This window comes from Coprinopsis cinerea, assembly GCF_000182895.1.
Source record: "Coprinopsis cinerea okayama7#130 chromosome 7 map unlocalized cont3.7, whole genome shotgun sequence".
NCBI lineage: Eukaryota > Fungi > Basidiomycota > Agaricomycetes > Agaricales > Psathyrellaceae > Coprinopsis > Coprinopsis cinerea.
The window spans coordinates 1,091,107-1,114,384 of record NW_003307538.1 but is presented as its reverse complement, the minus strand read 5'-3'; the positions used below and the strand labels follow the sequence as shown (position 1 = coordinate 1,114,384).

Genomic DNA, 23,278 nt, shown 5'->3' with positions numbered 1-23,278 from the left:
GCGATCGTCAAAAGAACCCTGAAGCGCGCAATACGGATGTAGGGGAAATGAAACGCCTGAAGGCTCCGGAGTTTCTTTTCAATTCCAGCCCATTCAATACTCCCTGGGCCTCCCAAGGTCCAGTTTCCTGGACATGTCGATATGTTGGCCATTTAGTGGAGTCGTATTAAGTTGGCCGCTTCTTGTTTGCAGGACCCAAAAAGTAGAGCTCAGAAACAAAACCCTGACACTTTGGGGAACCGGTTCTTTCAACATGACGGGAGGAAGGTAGGAACGAGGCAGAGGCCATTGCAATACGAGGCCTTGCTTCCTTCCTTGAGCTTCCTCGCGTTTCTTCAAGACCCGTCCGATAAGCTGCGACGTCTTGACGACTTCAACAAGCTTTCTTTTCAGGTCCTCCCTGGAGCTCCAGGGTCCGGGCCAAGAAGAGGGCGTGAAAGGGAACGGGGGCTCGTGGCAGCCTGCGGTCTCAACAGCGGGTGGCGTACTAGTGAAGAGCCTGGTGGGTCAGAATACAACCTTTTGGCGCGTGCGCTGCAAGCTACACCCAGTCAACTAATGTCCACAGGCTTTCACCAGTGTCCCTTTCGCTCCACCGTGTCCTGTATCCCCAAGCAAGCCCCCGAGTGGAGCCGGCAAGGATCAAGTCCTCGTGGACGCCCATGGCGTAACCTGGAAGCGAACTCCCATCATCATTTCGACCAACCGTCCAGATCCCAACGTCCATTCCCAAGACCCGATGCTGTTTCGACCCTCACAAGCTTCGCGGGAGGATCGCATTGGTCATCTAGAGACACCCGGCGCTTGCTCTGCTCCCTATAGGCGCTGACATTCACTCCCCTGGTCTTGGCAGCCTGCAGCAATTGACAGGGCGATTGAGCGCTTCTTCTTTAGCCCGCGCTGGTGATCCTTCCTTGGCTTTGTATTCAAGTTGGTGGCAAATTCAATCGGCCCCTTTCCTAACAATTCTGTTGGATTTGTTGCGCTAGGTGGTGCTATGGCTTTTTTGACGCTTCTGTTCGCTCTAGCATACTTAGACAGAAATCGTCCCATCTAGCAGACTGATCGTGCTGTATCTCACCCTAAACATCATAGGCGGAGCTCGCCCATCTTCACAACGTTCACGGGTCTTGCGTCATATCCTCGATTCTCTTGCATTTCGTGCTCGACCCTCATTTTCAGTGACTTGGCTTACTCGTTCCCTTAATCCCGAGTGTGACAGTGCTCCAGACCGGTCACTCTTTCCTCGCCGCGCTTCTCCCTTGTTTCCCGGCGCTCCTGGACGATTATTTCGGTGGGCCCGGCGATGATCCAGAACCTATGCACGTTCGTTCTCCTACAGGGCGAGCTAACTCCTCGCTCGAATTCGTATACTCTGGTCACCAGTCTCTACGCCACCGTGAAATCATCGGGCTTTTACACTCAGTCCATTCTTTGGAGCGGCTTCTCCCTTTGCTTTCATATCTTGAAGGGTTCTTTTTCGTTATGTTGCTCCTTCAGGTATGTTCGAGGAGATGTGTGGGATGTTTTCGAGCCTTGTGAAACAGTGGTTGCAGATAGAAATGGAGGAAGAATCTGTCTAGGGCTTCCTTTTCAACCGGGGTACTATGCTTTGCAATCAGATTTGCGCCATCAGCGTCTCATCGTTCCTTGTATGTTCGACGGCCTTTCAAAAATCGGCCTCGAAGGCTCGCCGTTGAATTTTAAGCCCTTAATCGGGAGCATTCGGAAGTGGACCGTGGTCATACATTCAAATTTCCTGCTTTTGCGAAACAGAGCTCCAATTCACCAATCTCACCTCATGCTTTCCCTTCCCCCCTATCCTTATCTTTTCAATCAGTATAGCCAAAAATTTCAGTGCATTACCCATTTGAGCCTTGTTGCCGAACGACTCTCATGCAGCCTATGCGGCACAACAGTTCAGTCATCCCACCACCCCAAAACTTCAGGACAGACGCACCGGCTCTAGGAGTGACACTGTGACTGAACACAGTCAGCACACACCACATCCGCTCTGTTATGACAGGACCAATCAGACCCCTTACCCCACAAGGCAACCCCGACCACCCGCTCGATCACGTTCGAAGCTTGCCCACTTACTTCCGCGGCCGCGCTTGTCGCCCGATCGCGCCTTTAGGAATACCAAGTGCTGTTTTTGTTTTTTCCAGCTCCACCGTCCACCGATGCCGCCGGCGGTGACGGTCTGTTTAGATCGCGACTGGTTTGCCCCGAAGGGTACCTTTAGCCCCTATCACTTAAGCGCCCATCGGTGGCCAACGATATCCTCCTACTGGTGGCAGGGAGTCGAAGGAATGAACGGTTGAAATTCATTTTGGCCGGCTGCTCACTAGCATTGCCTTCTTGCTCCTATGTTTATAGAAGCGGGAAACAGGGGAGAAGCACAGGTTATATTGTCTTCATTAACGCAGGGTTGGTCGACCAAGCGCCGTGCTACTAGTATGCGAAAAGATCAGTCCACTCTACCCTTCTCTAACTTGTTTCATCCACATTACAAGAGCGCCCAGCTAATCATACAATTCCAAGATCCGAATTTGAGTAAAGCGAACGAGCGATAAAGGCTAAGCTTCGACAACACCGCTCTTGACAGGCGTCTCGAGTCGAACACTCGTCTCCTGGCCCCGTTCATCATGCTCCTAGACGTCCTTTACAGCCATTATCAGCACCTCAAGTACTATCGCCCGTCTAACAGCAAGCTCCGAAGCGAAGCGCGATAACGAATGTTGCAGCATACCTCACCTACTTGAATTGGACTGTGGTGTGTGGCTTTGGATGAAAACATCCAGATGTAACGTTGTGTCGGGTATAAATGTCCAAACTGGAACCTTCTACGCACGCCCATCGTTGTCGTAGACTCGTGGAACTTGGGTCTGTCAGGAGGTTACGGCAACGCTATTCTGCGACGTGAACGTCATCTAAACCGTTAAAGAGGTTTGTAGTTGCTATATTGGTTCTAGTGCTGGGGAAGTTTAGTGTTTGATATCAGGAACTGCTTGTGATGCAAAGGTCTGATGGGTGCGGATGTAGGTATGGGCTGTTGCAGGTGTTTTAGAGACGAGCATGTGCATCGTGTTGGGCCGAGGTAAGTAAGAAGTGTACGAGTTGCTGTTCTCGAGTCAGAATCTTACTTTTGCTTGACGGTTTTCCTTTTGGATTGCGGGGTAAAAGGGCTGTTCGGTCGATCACGAGTGAGGGCAATGTGGGCGCTACCTGTAGCATTGGTTTTTCCGAGTCCAAGTATATCATACAGTACCAGCATCCCCGAGATTGACAAACAGGTTTGTCGACGGGGATCGTCTCATCTCCATCGAGCGTCTAAGTGAAGGCTGTCACTAACGTCATGCGAAGTTCAAGACCCGAAGGCAAAGACCGATAACCGCCCAGTCGAGTCCACAGCCATGCACACGACTGAATTAAACATCGAAGGAAAGGAAGACGGTGAAGTAAGTGGTAACCACGAGGTGCGCGGAGGGGTCGAGATGAGTTTCTTTAGGTCTAGATATAGAAGACAGGGAATAATAGAATAATAGACTACTTCCTATTTCGTGTTTTTAGCTATCACGCCTTCCGCAAGCTATACTTCATTTCTCGATCCCCACAAGACTAAAGCGGCCCATTGTCGCTGGCAGTGACGCTGATAGGTGCATTGTCGACTTCTTTAACTTGCAATAGCGTCATACCTCTGGTCACTCGCCCCTTTATCGCGTCGACAAAGGCGGGATTCGACATTGCTGGTCCCGACTTGCCTTTCCTGGGTACTAAGGAGCCTTACGTTTCCGGCGTCTCTTGCGAGTGTTCTGCGACTTCTACAATTCCTGATGCGCCGCAACTTGACGTGCACGAGCGCTGAAGCGGGATATCAGAGGTGAAAGTAAGGGGATAAGCTGGGAAAACAACAAAGGATTACAACTGACTTGCTTTTGGTTTGTCGAGTTGTAGAAAGCAAGTTCCGTGCGGTGGCAACGAACCAAAGAACAACACTTGACGCCCGTCGGGGAAGTTGATTGTTACTGAACTCAATGGGATGATCATTTCCCTTACTCGTTTCGAGTAAGTACGCAGAGACGATGACGCACATCGGGCGGATAAACTACTGGCTCGAGGCAAATAACGAGTGTAGTTGACAACCGAGGTTATGGTCCGCTGGAACGTGACGGATTGAGAACGCAACAGAGTTCGGTCGCCGGGCGGTGCATGCTAAGCAATGCCAGCACAGGTGTCGGATGGATCTGGGAAACCCCCAAGACGCCCGAGGTTGGAACGAGAGGAAGTTGACTCGGAGCCTGGTGAAAGGAGAGAAGACCATTTTCCAATTCCAGTTTCTGGGTCGTGCCGTGGAGCCCAAATCGTCAAGGTCCGCCTCTGGTCCAGGGTAGAGTCACACATATTTGTTGCCTCTTGAGCCATCGTTGACTCGAGTACAGGGTCGCTGAAGGGTCGTGCCGCTTGCCAGGTAAGGTTTGATTGTATCTTGCGAAACCCAAAGAAGCTTGTTACATACTTGCTGTTGAATCTGTGATGCAGGTCAGGGTCCCGATGAGGGGGTTGTCCAAACTCAAGATCCTTTGAGGAAAGGGCTATGTAGCGCGCGTCGGCGGCAGATGACGTCGGTCGGTGCTCGGAGGACCGGACGGGGGTGTTCGGAGCAAGCTCGGAGTGCGGGTCGGCTAGAGGATAGTCGAGCGCATGTTGCGGGTCTAGGAGAAAGGTTGGGGAAAGGAACGCGGAATGGAGGTGGATGAAGGTGGGGACGTGGAGGAAAACGTGGAGAAAACCAGAGAGAGAATTATCAGTGGAATAAACTCGGGTCATACCGTCGACGAATGTACCCACCCCGACCGTGCATGTTGAGGTGCGAGGTGGGTTGGTTATCCCCAGACGACGCGAAATTCAGGTACAGCGCGATGGGTCGATGGCATCATTATAAGCACAACGCACAGGTTGTCTTCTTTTCCTTGCACGCATCATCATGCATGGATTGGAATGAATTTAATTGGCTGGGGTGGCAGGTTTAAAGATACCTAAAGGTACTAGTAACCAGAGAGAACCACATGAGATTCAAGAGGCCAGGGTAGAAACAGAACGATGATCAATTTGTTGTAGTGTGGTCAGCCAGACCTTGAGAACATTTTTCAGCAAAAATTCAAGGATGTCCGGTCCAATCTTCCGAAGGACAATGTCGGGTGAGGTGGGTGTTCTGATCTTGGGAGGATACATGGAGAATTTGGGAACGAGGCGATGGGTTCGAGGTCGTCTGACCAGCCTCGCAGCTTTGGAAGATGGTGTTGAGAGAAAGAAGGATGGGGCAAGGCGGGGGACATTCCGAGGTTTAGTCCCCTGCAGTGCAGTGGCCAAGAGATAGAGAAGAGACGGTATGCTGTAGTTAAGCCGCGTGAAAAGGATGTAAGACCCGCTCGTAAGATGAAAATTGGGCGGCTAACAGGATCTAGAAGTAACCAGACCAGACACAGTCGAGCGAGAAGCAGGGCTGGCAAGGTTCCTTGGAGGGCTCAAATTATCTTACCCCGCATTCCTCAGATTCAGCCACCTGAGGTGGTGATTCGAAAAAGGCTTAACGCGGCGGTGGAAAATCAAGTGATGGTGCCAGAGAGATAAAGAATAACGGAGATAAGGAGATTGTAGGAATGCAAAGGGACAGTCAAGACAATGCGTACCTGTAAACTGGACCCTTGAGACACGCTAGAACAAAAGGGAGAAAAGGGGGGGGGGGGGGTTCGTTGCGGAATATGCAACAAGGAGAAAGAGATAAGGAGAAAGCGAGCCAGTAAATATGTCAAACCACAAACCTTGCAAGGGCGCATCGAGTAGGACGTGACCGCGACAATTCAATCAAAACGATGGGTTAGGAAACGAGGTCAGGGATAACTAATTGATGAAATGAGAATGAGGATCATGCGTGGCGCAAATGAAGTCCTGGTGGACCGTCAGAGAAAGCAGTTTGGAATGCTTAGGCCGAGGAGCAATATAGGATATGGACCATGTACGCAGGTCAACAGTGGGTTTGTGAGGAAATATTGAGAAATGACCATGTGAAAAGGGAGGAATATGGAATTTGCGAGGATGCAAGCATTGTTTCGGAGATGTGGGCGGCCGGAGCTCGTTGCCGGTTCAGATCGGGCGGTGTGACTGTCACACCGCGTTTATCGTCTGCCCAGCTTTGGGTTTTCCCACAGCAGCTCAAACCGAATTTATTACTATTTTCCACAGTCCGTCCCGCTGCCGACGCCCCTTCCCTTCCTTTCGCCCCTTCCTCCTCCCCCGACATGGCCAATTATCTACCAGTTCTCCTCGTCAGCGTCACAAACGCCGTCCCAGACGACTCTTTCGTAACAACTCAACCACAGGCCCAGGTCGACTATCTCTCCCATGACTGGCAGGAGGAGGATGTCTGGAAGTCATGGCGGAACATGACCAGGCAGAAGAACGAAATTGCAAACGGTATCAGACTCGAGAATGCATCCTGGAGAACCTGGTGGAAGCAGAGAAATAAGCTTAAGACCGTCACCCCAGAGACACTCAACTGGTGCGTCCCAGACCGCGTACACCCCACACCCAGCTCTCCTGATTCTTTTCCAGGCTGAAAGACTCAGACGTGACGTGGCTCTACGGTCCATTACACACTGAAATAGAGTATAAGCCCCCACCAAAGGCCCCGGCTGTCTCAGAATCTCGCTCGTCATCGTCCAACGTCGACCAGCGACCGCCCACCAAACCAATCCTCAAGCATCGCAGCATCAGCCAGCTACTCACCAGCGACCTTCCGAATTCACCGATTTTCAGCCCTCCAGAATCCGACGACGAAGATTCACATTATTCCCCCATTCTCGACCTCATCACCCGAGAAAAACAAAACTCGTCACAGAAGCATATCCCAAAGCGGCCTACACTACAACATACCAAGAGCGACACTCATATCACACGTTGGGGTCCAAATCGGGCATTCAGGAAAGATTCCCCTCCACGAATAGACCCTCCAGGCCAACGCAGTTCCCAAGGCTATTTCCCAAGGGTCTCAGCCGGCGGTCCCGTACGGAGCTCCCTATCCCAGGACTCAACCTCCAGCACAGCCAATTCCCACTCTGGCGAGCGAACAACGAAGAAGAAGCATATCACTTTCAACACTTTCGTTGAGCAGTGTATCGCTATCGAAAAGCCAAAGCGCAGTTCCTCGTTCTATGGAGATGCTTGGGGTCCTGGCCGGACCTATGACTTTGATGATGGGTGCGTTCTACTCCTTTAATTCTCGTGCAAACCACCGCTGACTCCTGGGCCTGCGTAATAGCTACGAGGAAGATCAGGAAGACTGTCCCGAGGACGAGGCGGATCTTGCCCAGGGCTGGAGCCACCAGCGGATATCCAACGGAGGCAGCGATTCCGACTCGCCATACGAAGACGAAGAAGACGGAATCATTGAGATGCGCTCCTCCTATCGCGCGAATAAATCGCCAAGATCAGTTTCTAAAGTATCCAATGCATCGTCTTCCTCATCCGTCTCCACTGCCTCATCTACCACCAACTCCACAAACAATTCGTCATCACCCTCCCGCCCCTCTGGTTCTTCATCCAAGCGACAACCCTTGCGGCGCAAAGCCAGCACCAGCACCTACCGACCAAGAGCACCAGTCCATGTGACAATTGCCCCAATCGCTCCAACCGTCCTTAAGACCACCGGACTGTGGGAAGAAGGCTTTGGAGACGATGGGAGCGACGATGGGTATGGATGGAGAGACCGGATGTGGGAGTACGGTAGCGGTGGCAAGAAGTCAAGGGACAGGAGCAGGTCATCAGACGCTGACCAGGGCTCGGACGGTACGCCGGTCGAGTTGGTCTGGGTCCCTCCCTTCAGCGGTCGATATTCATACAACTATGCTGTCGGGGACCTGGACGACGAAACCCTGGAACTTGGCGGCTACGAGGACGACTTGGAGGAGGACTTTGCTTCTGGGCTCGCCGACTCTCGCAGATACAAAGAAGAAATCGACTCGACCGAGGTCTACCACCACCGGAACCCTGTTGTTGGCAGCGTTGGATTTGAAGATTATTCCGTTAGCCCAGAACCCACGGAAAGCGCTAGCAGCATACCGATCCCCATCCCACTCCACCCCGTCGACGAAGACACCGCCAGCCTAGAAACTGAGACGCTCGAATACTCTTCCCGTGGCAACGACGGAATTCCCAAGGTAGTCGTGCAACCTAACCACCACGACCAGGATGACGATGAGTTCGACATGTTCGGTGGCCCACTTATTGGCGGGGAATACATGAACGCTGGGCCGTCTCGGGGCCGTCAGCCCTATAGCGCACGGTCAAAAGGTCGTGCGTCAGATGAGCGTCCCTCACGGTCCATGTCGCGGTCGGCCAGCTCACGGTCTCGCTCGAAATCGCACTCGCGCACCCCTTCTCCCAACCTAGCCGAAAGCATCTCTTCCTCCTCGGTACCCTCCAGCTCCCGTTCAGGTCCCACTCTCCAGCCTTCCTCTGCCGAATCCCGCCCGCCTCTCCGTCGCTCAAACTCTTCAAATTCACCCACCCACCCTTTGGTCGTCCAGTCTTCACGAGGCCGCTCGGCTTCACATCAGGATCTTCTTCAAGCCGGTCGTGGACAGTCATCGTCCCAATCTGGATCCCGTGGTCGATCGTCAACGCGGACACCCTCGTCATCCACATGGGATAGTAGCGCAAGTCCCCTGGGCAGCCTTTCTCCCGATGCCTCCATCTCCCCTCGGATCGGAAGCGCATACACCGGCAACGGCAGAGTCGACAAACGGGATAGAGACAGCAGGCGGGGTAGAGAAGGCGGACGCGAACGCGAGCGAGGGCGCAGTCAAACTACAGACAAGAGACTAAGTGTCAGCGTCAGCAGTAGTCCTGAACCCCCTCGGGTTCCTGCTCCTAAGGACGATGCCGCGGCGACAGCACCCAAGGTCTCCTCAACGCACCGCCCACCTACCGAAGCCTGCTTCTCTTCGGCATCCTCCACGAGTACTATCATGCCTGATCCTGACAGTGTGTCAGAGGAAGCTGATCGGGAAGCCGAGTATATGCGTTTGGCCGAGGAAGAAATGCGCCGCAAATCGACGCCGACGCCCTCGAATTCACCTGTCCTGGAAATGCTTCCTGCCCTCCGCCACGATCGCAATGACCACGACCGGACGCCTACGCCGCCTACCGTCCCTGCACCCACTCCGGTGTGTCCCATCGTAACCGAAGCCCGTGCCAAATCATACTCGCCTTGTCGGACGTCGCCTTCGCCTTCAAAGACGAGACCTCCACCACTCGTTCCTTCTCCGTCACATGCGGCTCCTCAGAGCACGTCGTACACGGCTGTCTCGAGTCCCAGTCCCGCTAGCCCGAAACCATCTGCGTCACCCCATCTCAGCGTGGTTGGTTCTGCGACTTCCCCAACGAATGAGGCTCGCCCGACCTTGCAGAGGTCGCCAGAGTCGGGTTCGTCAGATTCGTCTTTGATGGGCAAGGCGGCGGAGATGGTGAACAGTGCAGGGGCTTTCCTTGGGTTATGGAATCACTCGTAATAATGGTGGAAAGTGGCAAAGGGCATATAGAATGGCATCGCCGCAAGGCGGGTAGAAGTTGACGACGAACACTGATGGAAAGCTCGCGACATCTCTCTTGTTTCTTCTTCTTGCTTTGGTCTTCTTGTGGAACCTCTCTTGTTTCGTTTCCTAATTCTAGCGGTGTCCTTAATTTACACTGGCTTCGGATCCAGTGTTGTAATAACTACTTCAGTGCCAACCGACATCGTACGGCACGTATTCAGCTTACTACTACTACTATCTTATATCGCCTCTTTCCCTTTCTTGTATTGGGATCTTGTTTTCTTTTTTTTTTTTTTTTTCAAACGTAGTGGTGGTTCAGCTTCCTTTGAAGGTTGACAGAGACGCTTTTTTATCCCTATAATTTATTAGAGTGGTTTTCTTCTTGGTTGATGCTTGACGTTGGACCTTTTTTCCTCGTTCCTAATAATTGGAATACCCTTTTCTTTTCTCCTCTTCATCGTAATTTCTTCGCAGTACAAGCTAGTATACAGCTATCCGCCATGCCCATCCTATCCATCCCCCACGCACCCTTCCCCCGTTCCTTTCTTCACTCTCAATTTCGTCAACCCGATCAGCCAACCAACCGACACTACATACAAGCAACGCATCCAACCAACGCAACTGCAAACGCATTTTACTCTCTTCTCTCCTTCTCTCTTTTCCAAACCAAGACAACAATTCCACCCCGTCATTTTGCCACACACACCCATGCATACGATCTTCTCTGTAATCTCGCCTTTTACATGTCTGCCAACTTCTCTCTGCGTTCTCGCTCAGACTCGAACTTGTACTCTTGGTTCTCTACTACATAGTATCTCACCTGGTCTGCGTACGATTTCGACTTCCTGTATTACATCTGTAGTTGGGTTACGGTGCATGGTTTCTTGGTTTTATCTTTTTCTTAATCAAATAAAAGATTCTGAAAAAACAGTTCTCGTGGTTCTGCTCGAAGAAGGTAGATTTAACGAGACCGCAGTGAGTAAAAGTAGCAAGTCCAGTCCAGTCTCGAGTCGCCCCTCCTAGACTATCGTTTCCCCAGCCCAGTACCGGTACCCTAGCCTCCAAATATAAACATATGATACCCGCGACACTCGACACGCGACAACTCCTCTCAAAACCCGTTTGACGGTCAAACTACTGTCGGGAACAAAGGAGATCTAGCGAGGAGGTGGCGTCGGCGGATGAAATAAAGACACCAAACGATATGTACCCATCCCATGTCAAAGAAGGACGAGGGGTTGGTCACCTGGCCCCTGGGGGTCATCTTCGAACGAAGCTTCAAGCTGTGTCATTGGGGTATAAATCGAATGTGTGCGTATCTCCCAGTGCGTGTGTCTGAATCCTGTCATTCCATGCCATCATCGTGTAAGTACTGGCCGTGTTCGTCTTTGAACGTGAACTTTGGTTTGGTTATTGCTGCTACAAGTTCGCGGGAACGGTGCCTATTGATGTTGACGTCTGGCGTGGGGTGTTGTGGCGGGGGACTGCGGGGGATCTTTGACGGCAGGTGGCCTGTGTTTTCGGGGTTTCTGTTCGGGTGGGATCGTCGAAGGACGAACTGTCAAAGTGAGACGTGGGAGGAACATTGATTCTGAGTTGTGAGTACGAGTTCTTGTGAGATGGTGACGGGTCTTGATGGATAGCACGCTCGCACAATTCAAGTGCATTGAATGGGCTGGATGGCATGTGAAGGGGGGATGAATGGGTGGGTAGGGGAATGGCGACGTCCAGGGTAATTGAATGCATGGTGGTGAGCACCTGATAGACGTTTGTGTGATGCCTTTTGGTGCTGCAGCTGAAATATCTTTGGAGATGGAGACTCCACGTACAAATACACGATAGGTTGGTGGTTCAGGTCCGATATTGACATAGGTCAGGTAGACATTAGTGAATAATTTAGTGTGGTGTTGAGGAATCTCCGATTATGGTGGTGCTGGAGGGAGAGATGTCCCCAGTGGACTTGTCGGGGAGCGGTTTGTGCGCGGTGGTGGGAGGAGACAGGCAGGTAAAGGAGGATTTATGAGCTCCTTCTCGCTGACATCATTGATTCTGAGGTGTTGATGGTGTTTTCTTCGCCGGGCTCTGCGTTTCTCCAGTTTGATTCGAGCGAGTCGGAGGCGCATGGTAAAGAGGTTGACGAGGTTGATGAAATGGATCACGGTGGCCACAACGGTCAACCATAGCTAATGAAAGTATTGGTCAAGGGAGGTTGAAGCAAATGTGCAGGGCGCGGAAGTAGTGAATGGGTGTTTCTCCGAAGATTCGAGAGAGTGAGAACTTACGAGGTTACCCCACTCCAGGTAGATATTGCCATAACTCTCGCGGATGGAGGTAACCTTGAGTTTGGCTTTGCCTACTACGGTGATTTGGAGGGCCGTGGCGACGATGGCGACGAATGCCGCGATGAAGAGAGTGTGAAGATGCGGGTAAGAGTCTTGCTGCGACGAGCATCAGGCCAAAACGTTGAGCGGTGCTTGGAGACGAAGAGGCAGCTATGCAATCCGCAGGTGATGAGCGTCATAGGGTCGCTATGTCGTGTGAGTACGGGTTATCAACGGGGAGTTGGGGGGAAGGATGTACCGATTGGATACATAATAAAGGATGAAGTGAGGTGCTTGTTGAGCACTGAGCGCAACGCAGGGTTCGTTTGCCTGTAAGACGTTGTCGGCCTTCCGAGACCGAAATGATAGGGGCTGGTCCACGTACAGTGCATTAAGGACATTGCTGTCGATTGTTATACCGAACATGGACTTGGAGCAGCCTTCAATAACATTTGGCTGGGTTCTAGATAGCGGTTGGAGCTCGATACAGAAATTAATGACGAAGGACTTACTTGATGAAAGAGGGGATGCAATAGCCCCATAAACCGAAGTGAACATATCTCTTGGTGCCGTCGAGAACAGCCAAGAGACGGAAAAGCTGGCCAGATTGGACAACGGGAACCGATAAGGATATCAGAAGCAACAAGAGCGTCGCAATGCCCAGAAGAACAGCGGTTGCAAGGTTTGGGTCCAGGAAAAGCTTGGACACCGGTTTCGCCATCAAGTTTTGTCCCGTTTTGTGTGATTGTAGCGTCACTTTGGGTGTTGGTGGCTGCCTGCAAGTAGTACCCGCAGAAGGAGAGGCGGGTTCATGGGACGACAGGAAGAAAGCAGCGAGAATCCTCCACGGCTGTATATCTGGTTTACTGTTCAGCCCCGCTCTGCGGGTGAATTCCTGTCCAGGTCCGCCCATCAAAATCATTCCCAATCCAACCACGTGGCGTCCTCTGCTAAGAATAGATTCCCAGAAGTTCGGGCTAGAAATCCTCAAAATCCGCTTTGTTTAAACAATTATATGGGCAGGAAAAATCAGTACTGTACTTACAGAGAACTGTGATACACTCAGGGTCCACGAAGCGAAGCGACGAGGCCTGAAGCCAGCAGAGGGGCTCAATTTAGCGCCCGATCAGCGTGCCATGTTTGGATCAGAAGCTTCTAGTAAGCCGGATCGGGACCGACCCCTGCCTGTTTCCTTTTCTTTCGTCCAACTCGACAAACTCATTCGCCTACAATGTCCACCGATTCAAAGTCAAAATGGGATCAAGCAGCTCCAGAAAAGCCTGCCGAAAAGTCGCCACCACCCCCGGAAGGCACCGCGAAGAAACTAGACCCAGCAGAAGCAGCGGCACAGGCAGCTGCAATTGCGGCCAAAATCGCTGCCCAATTTGCTGCAGGGGGCATGGACGGAGGAAACGCTGAGCACCCATTTGTGAAGGACATTGATATCAACGATGTTAGGAATAGGTATATGTTGACCAAGGGCACCACCCAGCAACAGGTGAGCCATTGTTTCTATCCCGTTCGACTCTGAGCTCATTTGTTTCGTAGATTAAAGAGGAATCTGGAGGGGCTGTGGTGAGCACGAAAGGCGTGTGGTATCCTGACAGAAGCAAGGCTACCGAGAAAGACCCTCCCTTGTATCTCCATGTCACTGCCCCAACAGCAGAAGTCTTGCAGAAAGCCATCGACAAGATTAATGAACTGATGACAGTTGACTTGGGATCTCTGGTCGAAGACAAGAGAAGGGAGAAGGTAATGGCTAAGTTCCTATCTTCTAATCATCCTGCGCCTTGGTGGGTATGCTGACGTTTTCACCCACATGAATGTTATCTCGCTCTTGCTATCGTGCCTTACCACCTTCTAGCGGAAATGGCCAGAAGAAAAACTACCAGTAGGTCTCGAGTCGATCCGAAACTTCAACGTGAGAGCCAAAGTAGTTGGGCCAAGTGTAAGTTCCGAATTGTATGTTTCAACAGGGCGTACAGCTCACGGACCTCCAGGGCTCGTTCGTGAAATACATTCAACAAGAAACCGGGGCTCGTGTTCAGATCAAGGGCGCTGGTTCTGGATTTATTGATCAAGAGACAGGCAGAGAAGGCGAAGAACCGTTGTACATTCATATAACGTACGTCCTTGTTAAACTATTAACAGATTGAAGCTCATATTGTCGTGAAGAGGGCCAGACGAGGGCCAAGTTGGCCGCGCTAAAGTTCTAGCCGAAGATCTCTTGCTCGTTGTCCGCTCCGAACACGCCAAGCAACTTGCTCGCATCCAGCAGGAGCAAGCCGAGCTGCACGCTGTTCAGATGCAATATGCCGCATACAGCATGGTGCGTTGTCTGAAGCGATTCACCTAACTTGTTTCTTACCTATTCCAAAAGGGATATCCTGGCGTTGCAGCGCAGGTGCCAGGGGCTTCCCCGGGAGGTGCGCCCCCGCCCCCAGGCGACCAGCCTCCTCCACCCCCAGGCGGAGGTCCGACCCAATCTCAATTTGACAGTGCACCAGCTGCTCCTGGTGCAGGCCAGGACCCGACTGCTGCATACACTGCATACTGGTGCGTAACTCTTCTTCCAAATATCGACTCACCATTTTGCATTCGATTGGGAAGTACTACTGGTGATTTGATACTGACTGATTGCACCCCCATTAATCTCGCACGTCCTCCTCGTGATCTTCCTACCTCTTCATGCATTCGCGCGTATCGCTCAATAGGGCTGCGTACGGATACGACGTCAATTCGCCTCAGTTTAAGGAGTGGATGGCCCAGCAGTACCAACAATATTACGCCCAAGCAGGTGCCACTCAACCAACAGCCGCTTCATCAGCGCCTCCTCCACCCCCGACCCAAGCACCTCCCCCTCCAGGACCCCCACCTTCATAACGAATGTCGCCCTGCACGAACACTCCAAATCAATTGGGAATCGTTTTCATTATTTTCTGCTCTCTTGTCGTTGCTGATCTATCTTGAATCCATGTTAGTTTATACTTCTCATGAAGAAGTAGGTCATTCCGTTGTTTCGCCTTGCCGAATAGTATCCCTTTGAACGAATGGGTCTCTGTCATCTCGGAATCAACTTGGAGGCTTTTCTGATCCTTCTCTCTTAATGACGAAGGACCTGATTGACGAAAGAGGGGATACAATAAACCCATAAAGGGAAGTGAGTATAGCTCTCCGTGTCGTCGAGACTAGCGGAAAAGCATGTAACTTACGTCCAGATTAAGGATACATTGGTACTGCCTACAGGGCCACCGACCCCGATATTTCAGTGAAGCACGTGAAACGCGAATCGCAGTGTATTCATCAGACTCTTTCTACTCCGGATCCCAATGTTGGTGGAAGCCACTCATCCATCTGGAATTGGGATGGATACATTGTGCTGTCAAGGTGCCTGTACTAGCTGTTCCTTACGATTGGTTTCCGGCGATAGTTCCAAAGCATGCATGATGTTGGGATACAGCAGAACAAAGAGTTGGGTCTCCCGGTATACCATGGGCAGGGAAAGCTAGTACTGTACTCCCAGAGAACATCAGGGTCGATGAAGCTCAGCGGGCCTAATTTAGCGCCCGATCAGCGTGCCATGTTTGGATCAGAAGCTTCTATATAGTAAGCTGTAAACTGGTTGGTTGTTTTCTTTCTCTTGGACGTCCAACTCGACAAACTCATTCGCCTACAATGTCCACCGATTCAAAGTCAAAATGGGATCAGCCAGCTGCAGAAAGATCTAAGGAAAAGCCGTCACCGCCCCCGGAAGGCACCTCCAAGAAATTAGACCCAGCCTCAGAGGCAGCCGCACAGGCAGCTGCAATTGCGGCCAAAATCGCTGCCCAATTTGCTGCAGGGGGCATGGACGGAGGAAACCCAGAGCACCAATTTGTGAAGGATATTGATATCAACGATGTTAGGAATAGGTACATGTTGACCAAGGGCACCACCCAGCAACAGGTGAGCCATTGTTTCTATCCCGTTCGACTCTGAGCTCATTTGTTTCGTAGATTAAAGAGGAATCTGGAGGGGCTGTGGTGAGCACGAAAGGCGTGTGGTATCCTGACAGAAGCAAGGCCACCGACAAAGACCCTCCCCTGTATCTCCATGTTACCGCCTCAACAGCAGAAGTCTTGCGGAAAGCCGTCGACAAGATTAACGAACTGATGACAATAGATTTGGGATCTCTGGTCGTCGAAGATAAGAGAAGGGAGAAGGTAATGGTCAAGTTCACATTCTCTAACTATCCTGCGCGCTGACGTTCTTTTTCACATCAATGTTGTTGCGCTCCTGCTGCCACCCTCAAGCGGAAATGGCCTGAAGACAAACTGCCAATAGGTCTCGAGTCGATCCGAAACTTCAACGTGAGAGCCAAAGTAGTTGGGCCAAGTGTAAGTTCCGAATTGTATGTTTCAACAGGGCGTACAGCTCACGGACCTCCAGGGCTCGTTCGTGAAATACATTCAACAAGAAACCGGGGCTCGTGTTCAGATCAAGGGCGCTGGTTCTGGATTTATTGATCAAGAGACAGGCAGAGAAGGCGAAGAACCGTTGTACATTCATATAACGTACGTCTTTGTTAAACTATTGACAGTTTGAGGCTCATATTGTCGTGAAGAGGGCCAGACGAGGGCCAGGTTCGCCGCGCTAAAGTTCTAGCTGAAGATCTCGTGCTCGTTGTCCAATCCGAACATGCCAAGCAACTTGCTCGCATCCAGCAGGAGCAAGCCGAGTTGCACTCTGTACAGATGCAATATGCCGCATACAGCATGGTGCGTTGTCTGAAGCGATTCACCTGACGTGTATCTTACCTATTCGAAAAGGGATATCCTGGTGTTGCAGCGCAGGTGCCAGGTGCTTCCCCAGGAGGTGCGCCCCCGCCCCCGACCGACCAGCCTCCTCCACCCCCAAGTGGTGGTCCCACCCAACCTCAACTTGAGGGTGCACCGGCCGCTCCTGGTGCAGACCAGGACCCGACTGCTTCACACACTGCTTACTGGTGCGTGTCTCTTCTTCGACTCACCATCCTTCATTCGATTGAAAGGTACTACTGGTGGTTGAATACTGACTGATTGCATTAACCTACCTCGCCATGTATTCGCTCTTATCGCCCAATAGGGCTGCGTACGGATACGACGTCAATTCGCCTCAGTTCAAGGAGTGGATGGCCCAGCAGTACCAACAATATTACTCCCAAGCATCGGCGGCTTCAGGTTCATCGTCGTCGGCACCAGCTCCACCATCAACAGGGCCTCCTCCACCCCCGACCCAGGCGCCTCCCCCTCCAGGACCCCCGCCTTTATAACGGATGTCGCCTCGCACGAACACTTCAGATTAATCGTGCCGTCTATCTAGCATCCATTATATATACTTATGGTGACGGAGTAGGTCATTCCGCTGCTTCGCCTTGCCGCACAATATCCCTTCGAACGAATGGGGTCCCTGTCATTATGGAGGTCTTTCCGATCCTTCTCTCTCATATGCCTCATACTTCATTCGACATCGCATGTGTCTGTGATCGACAAGAACCCTCGTGTCTTCGAATTACGTCAAAAAGAATTGACCTCCATATCGACTTCTATATTGCTCACCGAAACGCATGGATGAGCATCGCAGTATCGTCGGGATCATGTTGCTTCTAACGAGACTCTCTTGTTTCATATGTTCACCTGGGGTCGTGTAATTTCCGCCGTTTGGCGGTATGAAAAAGGAGCTGTTCCGTCACATTCCTCATTGACCTCAGCGAGGTGGTTTCTGTTATGCGGACGTTGCTCTTTGTCTCTGCTCTATGGGTCGCATCCGCCTGGGCGCACTGTACGTGATTCCGACTTTGTACACTCGAGGATCTAACTCAACAGCTGTCACTATTCAAAGATACCTTCCCTGTTCTCCGGGTGAACGGGGTCCCCACCGGGGACTGGCAGTACGTCAGACGTACGGATAATCATCGCGAAGGGTTTTATCCTGTTCGATTATCTCTGTAACCTTGAGGAGGTTTCATAAGGCTCACCAGAGTATACGTTTTCAGGTTGAAGATGTAAATGACCCGAATTTGAGGTGCTTCGACTCCAAGCGAAATCACAGTGAAATTGTGCAAACCTATGATGTTCCACCCGGCTCCGAGATTGGGTTCGGAGCAGGTGACGGAGGGATGCAGTATATTTTCCACCACAGTGTAAGGCGCGAATGTGACGGGTTTTGCGGTACAGGGCTGATCAGCTGGGGGTCGGGTACAGGTGACAAACGTGTACATGGCGGAGGCTCCCAAGGGCATAGACGTTCGGGAATGGGATGGAGATGGCCAAGTCTGGTTCAAAGTACGCGATAAGCGTTGAATACCACATGTGGTGGCTGAGCATACCTAGGTTCATGAAATCCCAATGGAAACTGATGGGGGCAACTATGTCTGGTTCCCCTCGAAAGGTATTGCCTATTCTTTTCCAACATACACTCTCGTCTTGACATCCACTGACGTCCAAAGCATCGATTTTACCCTTCCTCCTTCTCTCCCGCCCGGTCAGTATCTTGTTCGGATGGAGAATATCGCCATTCACTACGCCATGAACTTCGGGGGTGGTATGTAATCCCAATCTTGACAACTCGGAGGGCGAGCTGAAACCACAGCCCACAGCCCAATTCTTTCTCAGCTGTGCACAGATAAACATTCTCGAAAGTGAAGAGGCGAACAACTCGACCGCTCAACCTGGTCCTTTGGTGGCTATTCCCGGGGTATACAATGGCAGGGTGAGTAGAATATTCAGGATCTGTGGATGGTTATTTGCTGAGAGCATGTCCTCCTCGTTCGATTTACGTAGGAGCCAGGTATCCTCATCAATATCCACAATCCCATTCCAAAGGAGTACATCCAGCCAGGCCCGGTGAGTACATCTGGAGCTCATTTCCCTGTTTCTCGACTTAGTTCGATTGCCTCAGGCTGTCTGGAGAGGATGAATCCCGTTGTAGTTACTTCAATGTGGTTTTCTTAGCCAGGAATTTGAATGTATAGCTACACATGCTGGTGTGTAAAGAGAACGTTCTGCTTCGTCCCATTTCAAAGAGTTCCTGAGGATCTGGATGAATGATGCGATCAAACTGGATCACAGTCGCGTTCAGGCAGTTTGTCTCTCTCCTTCGCTGCGACGGATACTTAAAGGGTTTCATTGAAAACGTGCCCGCCCTAACCGATGGTCGTTCGCACCATAAAATTTATGGAAACCTTATTGGGCGGGCCCTGACTTGGCTAGGGCCTCGAGGTCCCCGGCGTTCTTTTTGAAGCACCGACTCTGATGCCACCGCACAGTCTTTGTTGGTTGGCCTCCGACTCTTCTTTTAAGACCCTGCAACGGACGCGTATCCTCAGGCTGCACCTGGCCTTCCACCTCCACAGATCCAGCGTTCAAGATGTCCGACCCGCCCAATCCTTTCTCCCTCCGGGCAGCGAAGAGGCGAAGGACGCTGGAACGCTGGCTTGCAAGCCCCGTCACCGCTGCCCGAATCGTCTTGTCCAACTCTGACCTCGTTGGGCTCATCCTTCAACAGATGGAGCTCACCTTAGCTGTGAAGCGGGTCTGGGACGATCCCAACTGGGACGCTTTCAGGGCAGAAATGGTGTCCTACGCCTTTGTTAGCAAGGCATTCTGCGACCCTGCCATGAATATCGTGTGGAGGTGTATTCCGTCCTTGAGGCCCCTCGTCCTCCTCTTGCCGCTGTTCGTCATCGAAAGGGATGCCTATGTAAGTCCGCTCTTTGTTGGCACACTTGAGTTTTTGTTATTAATGACATCTTTCCGTTAGAGACTAAGGCGAGACTGGGAAGGCGTCGCCGTTTCTGCGTCAGCATTGGACAGGCTCTTATTCTACGCTCCCCGCATCCGTGAAGTCGTCATTGGCGGCGATGACTACATCACCAAGTCCGTCTCCCCTGCCGTCCTCGACCTCCTCTTCCGACATGGGATACCCTCTATCGCCCCCGCGCTGCACACGCTCATCATTTCATACAAATGTTACCGTGATGCTGGCAGCTTTGACCTCGTTTCTCGCTCACCAATCCAGAATGTCGTGTTTGCTCATTGTCAGAGCAGACCCAAAGACGAAGCGTTTAACAAGGTCGCATTCCATCGCCTGTCGGAAGAAGGATCGCTCCCCCAGTCAATAGTTGTCGCCCCATTTACCTCTTACGACGTTTTTCCCGTGCCTCTTCGCCACCCGGGGCCCTTCCTCAAGAATCTACGCCACCTTGACATCCATTACCTCTCCTTCGAAAGTCGCTCGAAGTTGGTTGCGTGGCTGGGGGACCTTTCTTCCAGCTCCCCGAATCTCAACGAATTGCGCCTCGAACTCTTCTTGAGGGATCGCGACCAGTCCTTCTGGATGCCCAACCGACTGCATCAGTTCCCTGACCTGACGAAGCTCCACCTGAAATCTAGCCCCGACGTCGTTGCCCTCGTCTTCTCGACCACCTTCTACCCCTGTCTAACTCACCTCGAACTGAAAACGTTCCTGTTGAACAAAATGCTCACCGATTCAGCGGTGGGCGTGATTGTGGGGACGATCCCGTCTGCCCGATTCATTGACATCGAAGGGCCCTTCGACCACAAGGCCATACTAAAATTCTTTTGCCTTCCCTCCCTCGAACGATTCAGATGGGACTGTGACCCTTGCTATCAGAGCCGCTGCCTTCCTCCGGACCATGCCTCTTACGATACATGGCTTGACGAAATTCATATGGCGATCGGTGGGTCCTTGGGGAAAGCAGGTCTATCAAGAGACTTTACCCTCAAATTACCTGACAGACTGCAGCCGGGAGTTATCAAGGTTAACGACCTACCCAGGCGGTTCGTGCTTCTCTCCCCTGCCGATGACGATGGCGGGTACATTTACAACCTTGGCTCTAGTAGCTTCTTGTCTACCCCGACCCAGCTGTCCCTTCCACAACCAAATCATCTGTTCTTCAACAGTTGGGGTGGTGGCGGATCGTGGTCTCCCTTGCACATAGCTTTTCCCCCTGGGACGGAGGATAGTGGGTAGAGCAACAGTAGTTCAAACATAGAGGCTTAAAGCTTTAATAGAGTATTTAATCTTGTACATATTACGATACCCTTCATCGATCATCGATTCTTTTTCCACAGGAACTTGCATTGGCCCCTCGGAAAGCGGGCGCTTAGTTTGGCGCCTAAAGTCGTTAACCACACTCACAGGAAGTCTTTTCGAACCGTTACAGTTTTGCATTGCTGGAAGTTATATGATGGCCTGTCGTCTTTTGTCCCATAATTCACTTATGTCTCGTGAGTTATGGGAGGGGGTGGATGCTTGAGCAAGTACTGAAAGCTTTGGTGAAATCTCCTCAGATTCCAGGGTCCGACATCCACGGCTGGAGAGCCAACAGCTCTGAATCCACCCATACTCTCGGGCATCAGTGGTACATGGACATTACAGGGATAGTAAGAAGCCATTCCTTCCCTTTCGGATGACTTCAATGAAACCATCAGCTTCATCCAGGGAGAAATGAAGAAGTGTTGGTCGTGGTGATACAGATCGCGTATCTGTTGGTTATGTATATACAAAATCGCTGCGTGCAAGGTCGGGTTGGGCTACAAATACAATGGTGTATGCTGATCAATTGGGTTATCGTACGTACGGTCATTCATCAATATCCTCGTCCCCTTCCGATGCCGCGACCCCTCCCCCGAGTTCGCATTCGGTCAGGTACAGCTTGCGACTGAACGGGCGCGATCTCGTGGGCAGTCGAAGTGTTATGGGTGTTAGCCTTGCCTCCTCCACGGCCGCGCTGAGCTGCCGCAAGATGATTGCTACTCATCTGGGTCCCGGCGTCCAGAGGTTGCTCGGGGGTCGGAGCAGTTGGTTTATCAATCCTCGCAGCGAAACCAGTGTTGCGACCACCTCGACCGAACCTGACAGCGGGTGGAACAAGGGAAAGGGAAGAGAACCCTGAAGTGAGAGCGTCCGCTGGGTCTACTGGTTGAAGCGGCGACGAGGTAGTAGGGGGCGTCCCCGCCGGCAACGGTTTAGATGCGAGGGGCAGTCGCGGGGTGGCTTCGGGGTCTAGCACCATTCGACTACCAGGTTGCTTTTCCCTTGTCATAGTCTCGTCTTCCGAAGAGCTTTCATCGTCATCGTCATCATCAGAGTCATCGCTGTCGACATCCATTGTATCTCGATAGGTGTTGGGATCCACATCCATCGCTTTATTGGAGAGGTAAGATTTGCCAGATCCTCTGCTGGTAGGTTTATCCGCTCCATCTCTGGGTTTCCATTTGCCTCTGATCATGCTTGCACCCTCACCCCATTTCTTGAGAAGACCACCGACACCTTTGTTGGTGACAGCGAAGAAGTATTCCTTTGGGTAACCGTGTGATGAGATGAGATGCAGTCGCCGAGCTTTGGGTGTTGCAAATGTGCGGGGGCACGATGCTAGATGACATGCGAACTGGAGGCCAATGGTCAATGCATAAAACGGTTTGAGCGATGAGTGAACACACGATTTTCTCTCCTCGATCCTTTCGAAGGGCTGCCAGGGGGTCATGATTCTCTGTTTGGTGCTGAGGCAAGATAATTAAGCAAGCGTGCAGCGTCGTAATAGCCATGCACTCACCAGCTCCAGAAGACGAGCTTCTGGAAATACGCACCCACATCCAGGCTGTTCACACACATGTGCATGGTATGTCGCATAATGAGATTCCAGTTCCTTTGTATTCGCAAGAGGTGTCGGTTTCCTGTTACATGTCGGCGGCAGGGTACATATCAGACGTCGGTTTGCTGCTCGGCCAACTGCCGTGGCTTCAGATTGAGAAATCGCTTGACCATCGGGTGGAGACGACGAGATCCTGGTCGACTTGAATGCAACGTTGGTTCCCGAGTCTGACGATAGTCCAGATGATTGAGACGATGTCCTGTGACGCTTAGTCGATGGCGGAACGAAGGGAAGATTTGGGGTTGCCATTGTCGCGATCGCAGACCATCACCGACAGAGGCAACACACGCGCTCGATACATAGGGGCAAAACCAAGCAGCGGGACACAGCCACAAACGGCGGGCTCATGACGCGAGGCGCGATCACGTGTCATTCCATCGTTGAACGCCGCACGCGTTTGCCGTGAGTCGGTTGTTGTCTTCTACCACTGCCGTCGCCGTTGTCCACATCGAGCTCGAACAAAACTCGACGTCGCCCGCCATGGCGACATATTTGGAGACGCCTTCGCGCATATTGCGCAGAATAGAAGCTGTTCAAGACAGGGAAATGCCTTCGTTACCCTCGCTCCCGCCTTTCGACGATTCCGCGGACGAGGGTATGACACCAAGCCATACCGATTCAGATGACGCCTTGGATAGCTCATTCGACGACTACCCATCGCCCAA

The 23,278-nt window shown here is 51.9% G+C and overlaps 9 protein-coding genes across 9 annotated transcripts; 7 read left to right on the top strand and 2 right to left on the bottom strand.

Annotated features, from left to right (window-relative positions):
* Positions 1-253: 253 nt before the first annotated feature.
* On the top strand, positions 254-671 carry CC1G_14819 (hypothetical protein; the record flags this gene model as incomplete). Its single annotated transcript, XM_002910794.1, has 3 exons — positions 254-267; positions 394-506; positions 580-671. The coding sequence occupies 3 exons, from the start codon at positions 254-256 to the stop codon at positions 669-671; spliced, it is 219 nt and encodes a 72-aa protein (XP_002910840.1).
* A 2,407-nt stretch (positions 672-3,078) lies between these two features.
* Positions 3,079-3,868, top strand: CC1G_00810 (hypothetical protein; the record flags this gene model as incomplete). The annotated part of the gene is made up of 4 exons (XM_001831211.2): positions 3,079-3,100; positions 3,367-3,461; positions 3,574-3,659; positions 3,691-3,868. The coding sequence occupies 4 exons, from the start codon at positions 3,079-3,081 to the stop codon at positions 3,866-3,868; spliced, it is 381 nt and encodes a 126-aa protein (XP_001831263.2).
* A 2,048-nt stretch (positions 3,869-5,916) lies between these two features.
* CC1G_00809 (hypothetical protein) lies at positions 5,917-9,572 on the top strand (the record flags this gene model as incomplete). Its single annotated transcript, XM_001831210.2, has 5 exons — positions 5,917-6,019; positions 6,247-6,562; positions 6,616-7,260; positions 7,322-8,355; positions 8,632-9,572. 5 exons carry the CDS (start codon positions 5,917-5,919, stop codon positions 9,570-9,572), a joined length of 3,039 nt encoding a protein of 1,012 aa, XP_001831262.2.
* Positions 9,573-11,518: 1,946 nt separating this feature from the next.
* CC1G_00808 (hypothetical protein) lies at positions 11,519-12,839 on the bottom strand (the record flags this gene model as incomplete). Its single annotated transcript, XM_001831209.2, has 5 exons — positions 11,519-11,779; positions 11,879-12,034; positions 12,223-12,247; positions 12,303-12,380; positions 12,430-12,839. 5 exons carry the CDS (start codon positions 12,837-12,839, stop codon positions 11,519-11,521), a joined length of 930 nt encoding a protein of 309 aa, XP_001831261.2.
* A 309-nt stretch (positions 12,840-13,148) lies between these two features.
* Positions 13,149-15,317, top strand: CC1G_00807 (hypothetical protein; the record flags this gene model as incomplete). The annotated part of the gene is made up of 7 exons (XM_001831208.2): positions 13,149-13,415; positions 13,466-13,714; positions 13,782-13,865; positions 13,894-14,042; positions 14,093-14,246; positions 14,298-14,893; positions 15,164-15,317. The coding sequence occupies 7 exons, from the start codon at positions 13,149-13,151 to the stop codon at positions 15,315-15,317; spliced, it is 1,653 nt and encodes a 550-aa protein (XP_001831260.2).
* A 275-nt stretch (positions 15,318-15,592) lies between these two features.
* Positions 15,593-17,294, top strand: CC1G_14818 (KH domain-containing protein; the record flags this gene model as incomplete). The annotated part of the gene is made up of 7 exons (XM_002910793.1): positions 15,593-15,862; positions 15,913-16,119; positions 16,210-16,293; positions 16,346-16,470; positions 16,521-16,674; positions 16,726-16,901; positions 17,021-17,294. 7 exons carry the CDS (start codon positions 15,593-15,595, stop codon positions 17,205-17,207), a joined length of 1,203 nt encoding a protein of 400 aa, XP_002910839.1. The 3' UTR covers positions 17,208-17,294.
* A 367-nt stretch (positions 17,295-17,661) lies between these two features.
* On the top strand, positions 17,662-18,900 carry CC1G_14817 (hypothetical protein; the record flags this gene model as incomplete). Its single annotated transcript, XM_002910792.1, has 8 exons — positions 17,662-17,716; positions 17,777-17,796; positions 17,931-18,077; positions 18,139-18,219; positions 18,268-18,478; positions 18,534-18,646; positions 18,718-18,780; positions 18,889-18,900. The coding sequence occupies 8 exons, from the start codon at positions 17,662-17,664 to the stop codon at positions 18,898-18,900; spliced, it is 702 nt and encodes a 233-aa protein (XP_002910838.1).
* A 403-nt stretch (positions 18,901-19,303) lies between these two features.
* CC1G_00805 (hypothetical protein) lies at positions 19,304-20,929 on the top strand (the record flags this gene model as incomplete). Its single annotated transcript, XM_001831206.1, has 2 exons — positions 19,304-19,636; positions 19,697-20,929. The coding sequence occupies 2 exons, from the start codon at positions 19,304-19,306 to the stop codon at positions 20,927-20,929; spliced, it is 1,566 nt and encodes a 521-aa protein (XP_001831258.1).
* A 619-nt stretch (positions 20,930-21,548) lies between these two features.
* On the bottom strand, positions 21,549-22,579 carry CC1G_00804 (hypothetical protein; the record flags this gene model as incomplete). Its single annotated transcript, XM_001831205.1, has 2 exons — positions 21,549-22,461; positions 22,515-22,579. 2 exons carry the CDS (start codon positions 22,577-22,579, stop codon positions 21,549-21,551), a joined length of 978 nt encoding a protein of 325 aa, XP_001831257.1.
* Between the last annotated feature and the right edge of the window lie 699 nt (positions 22,580-23,278).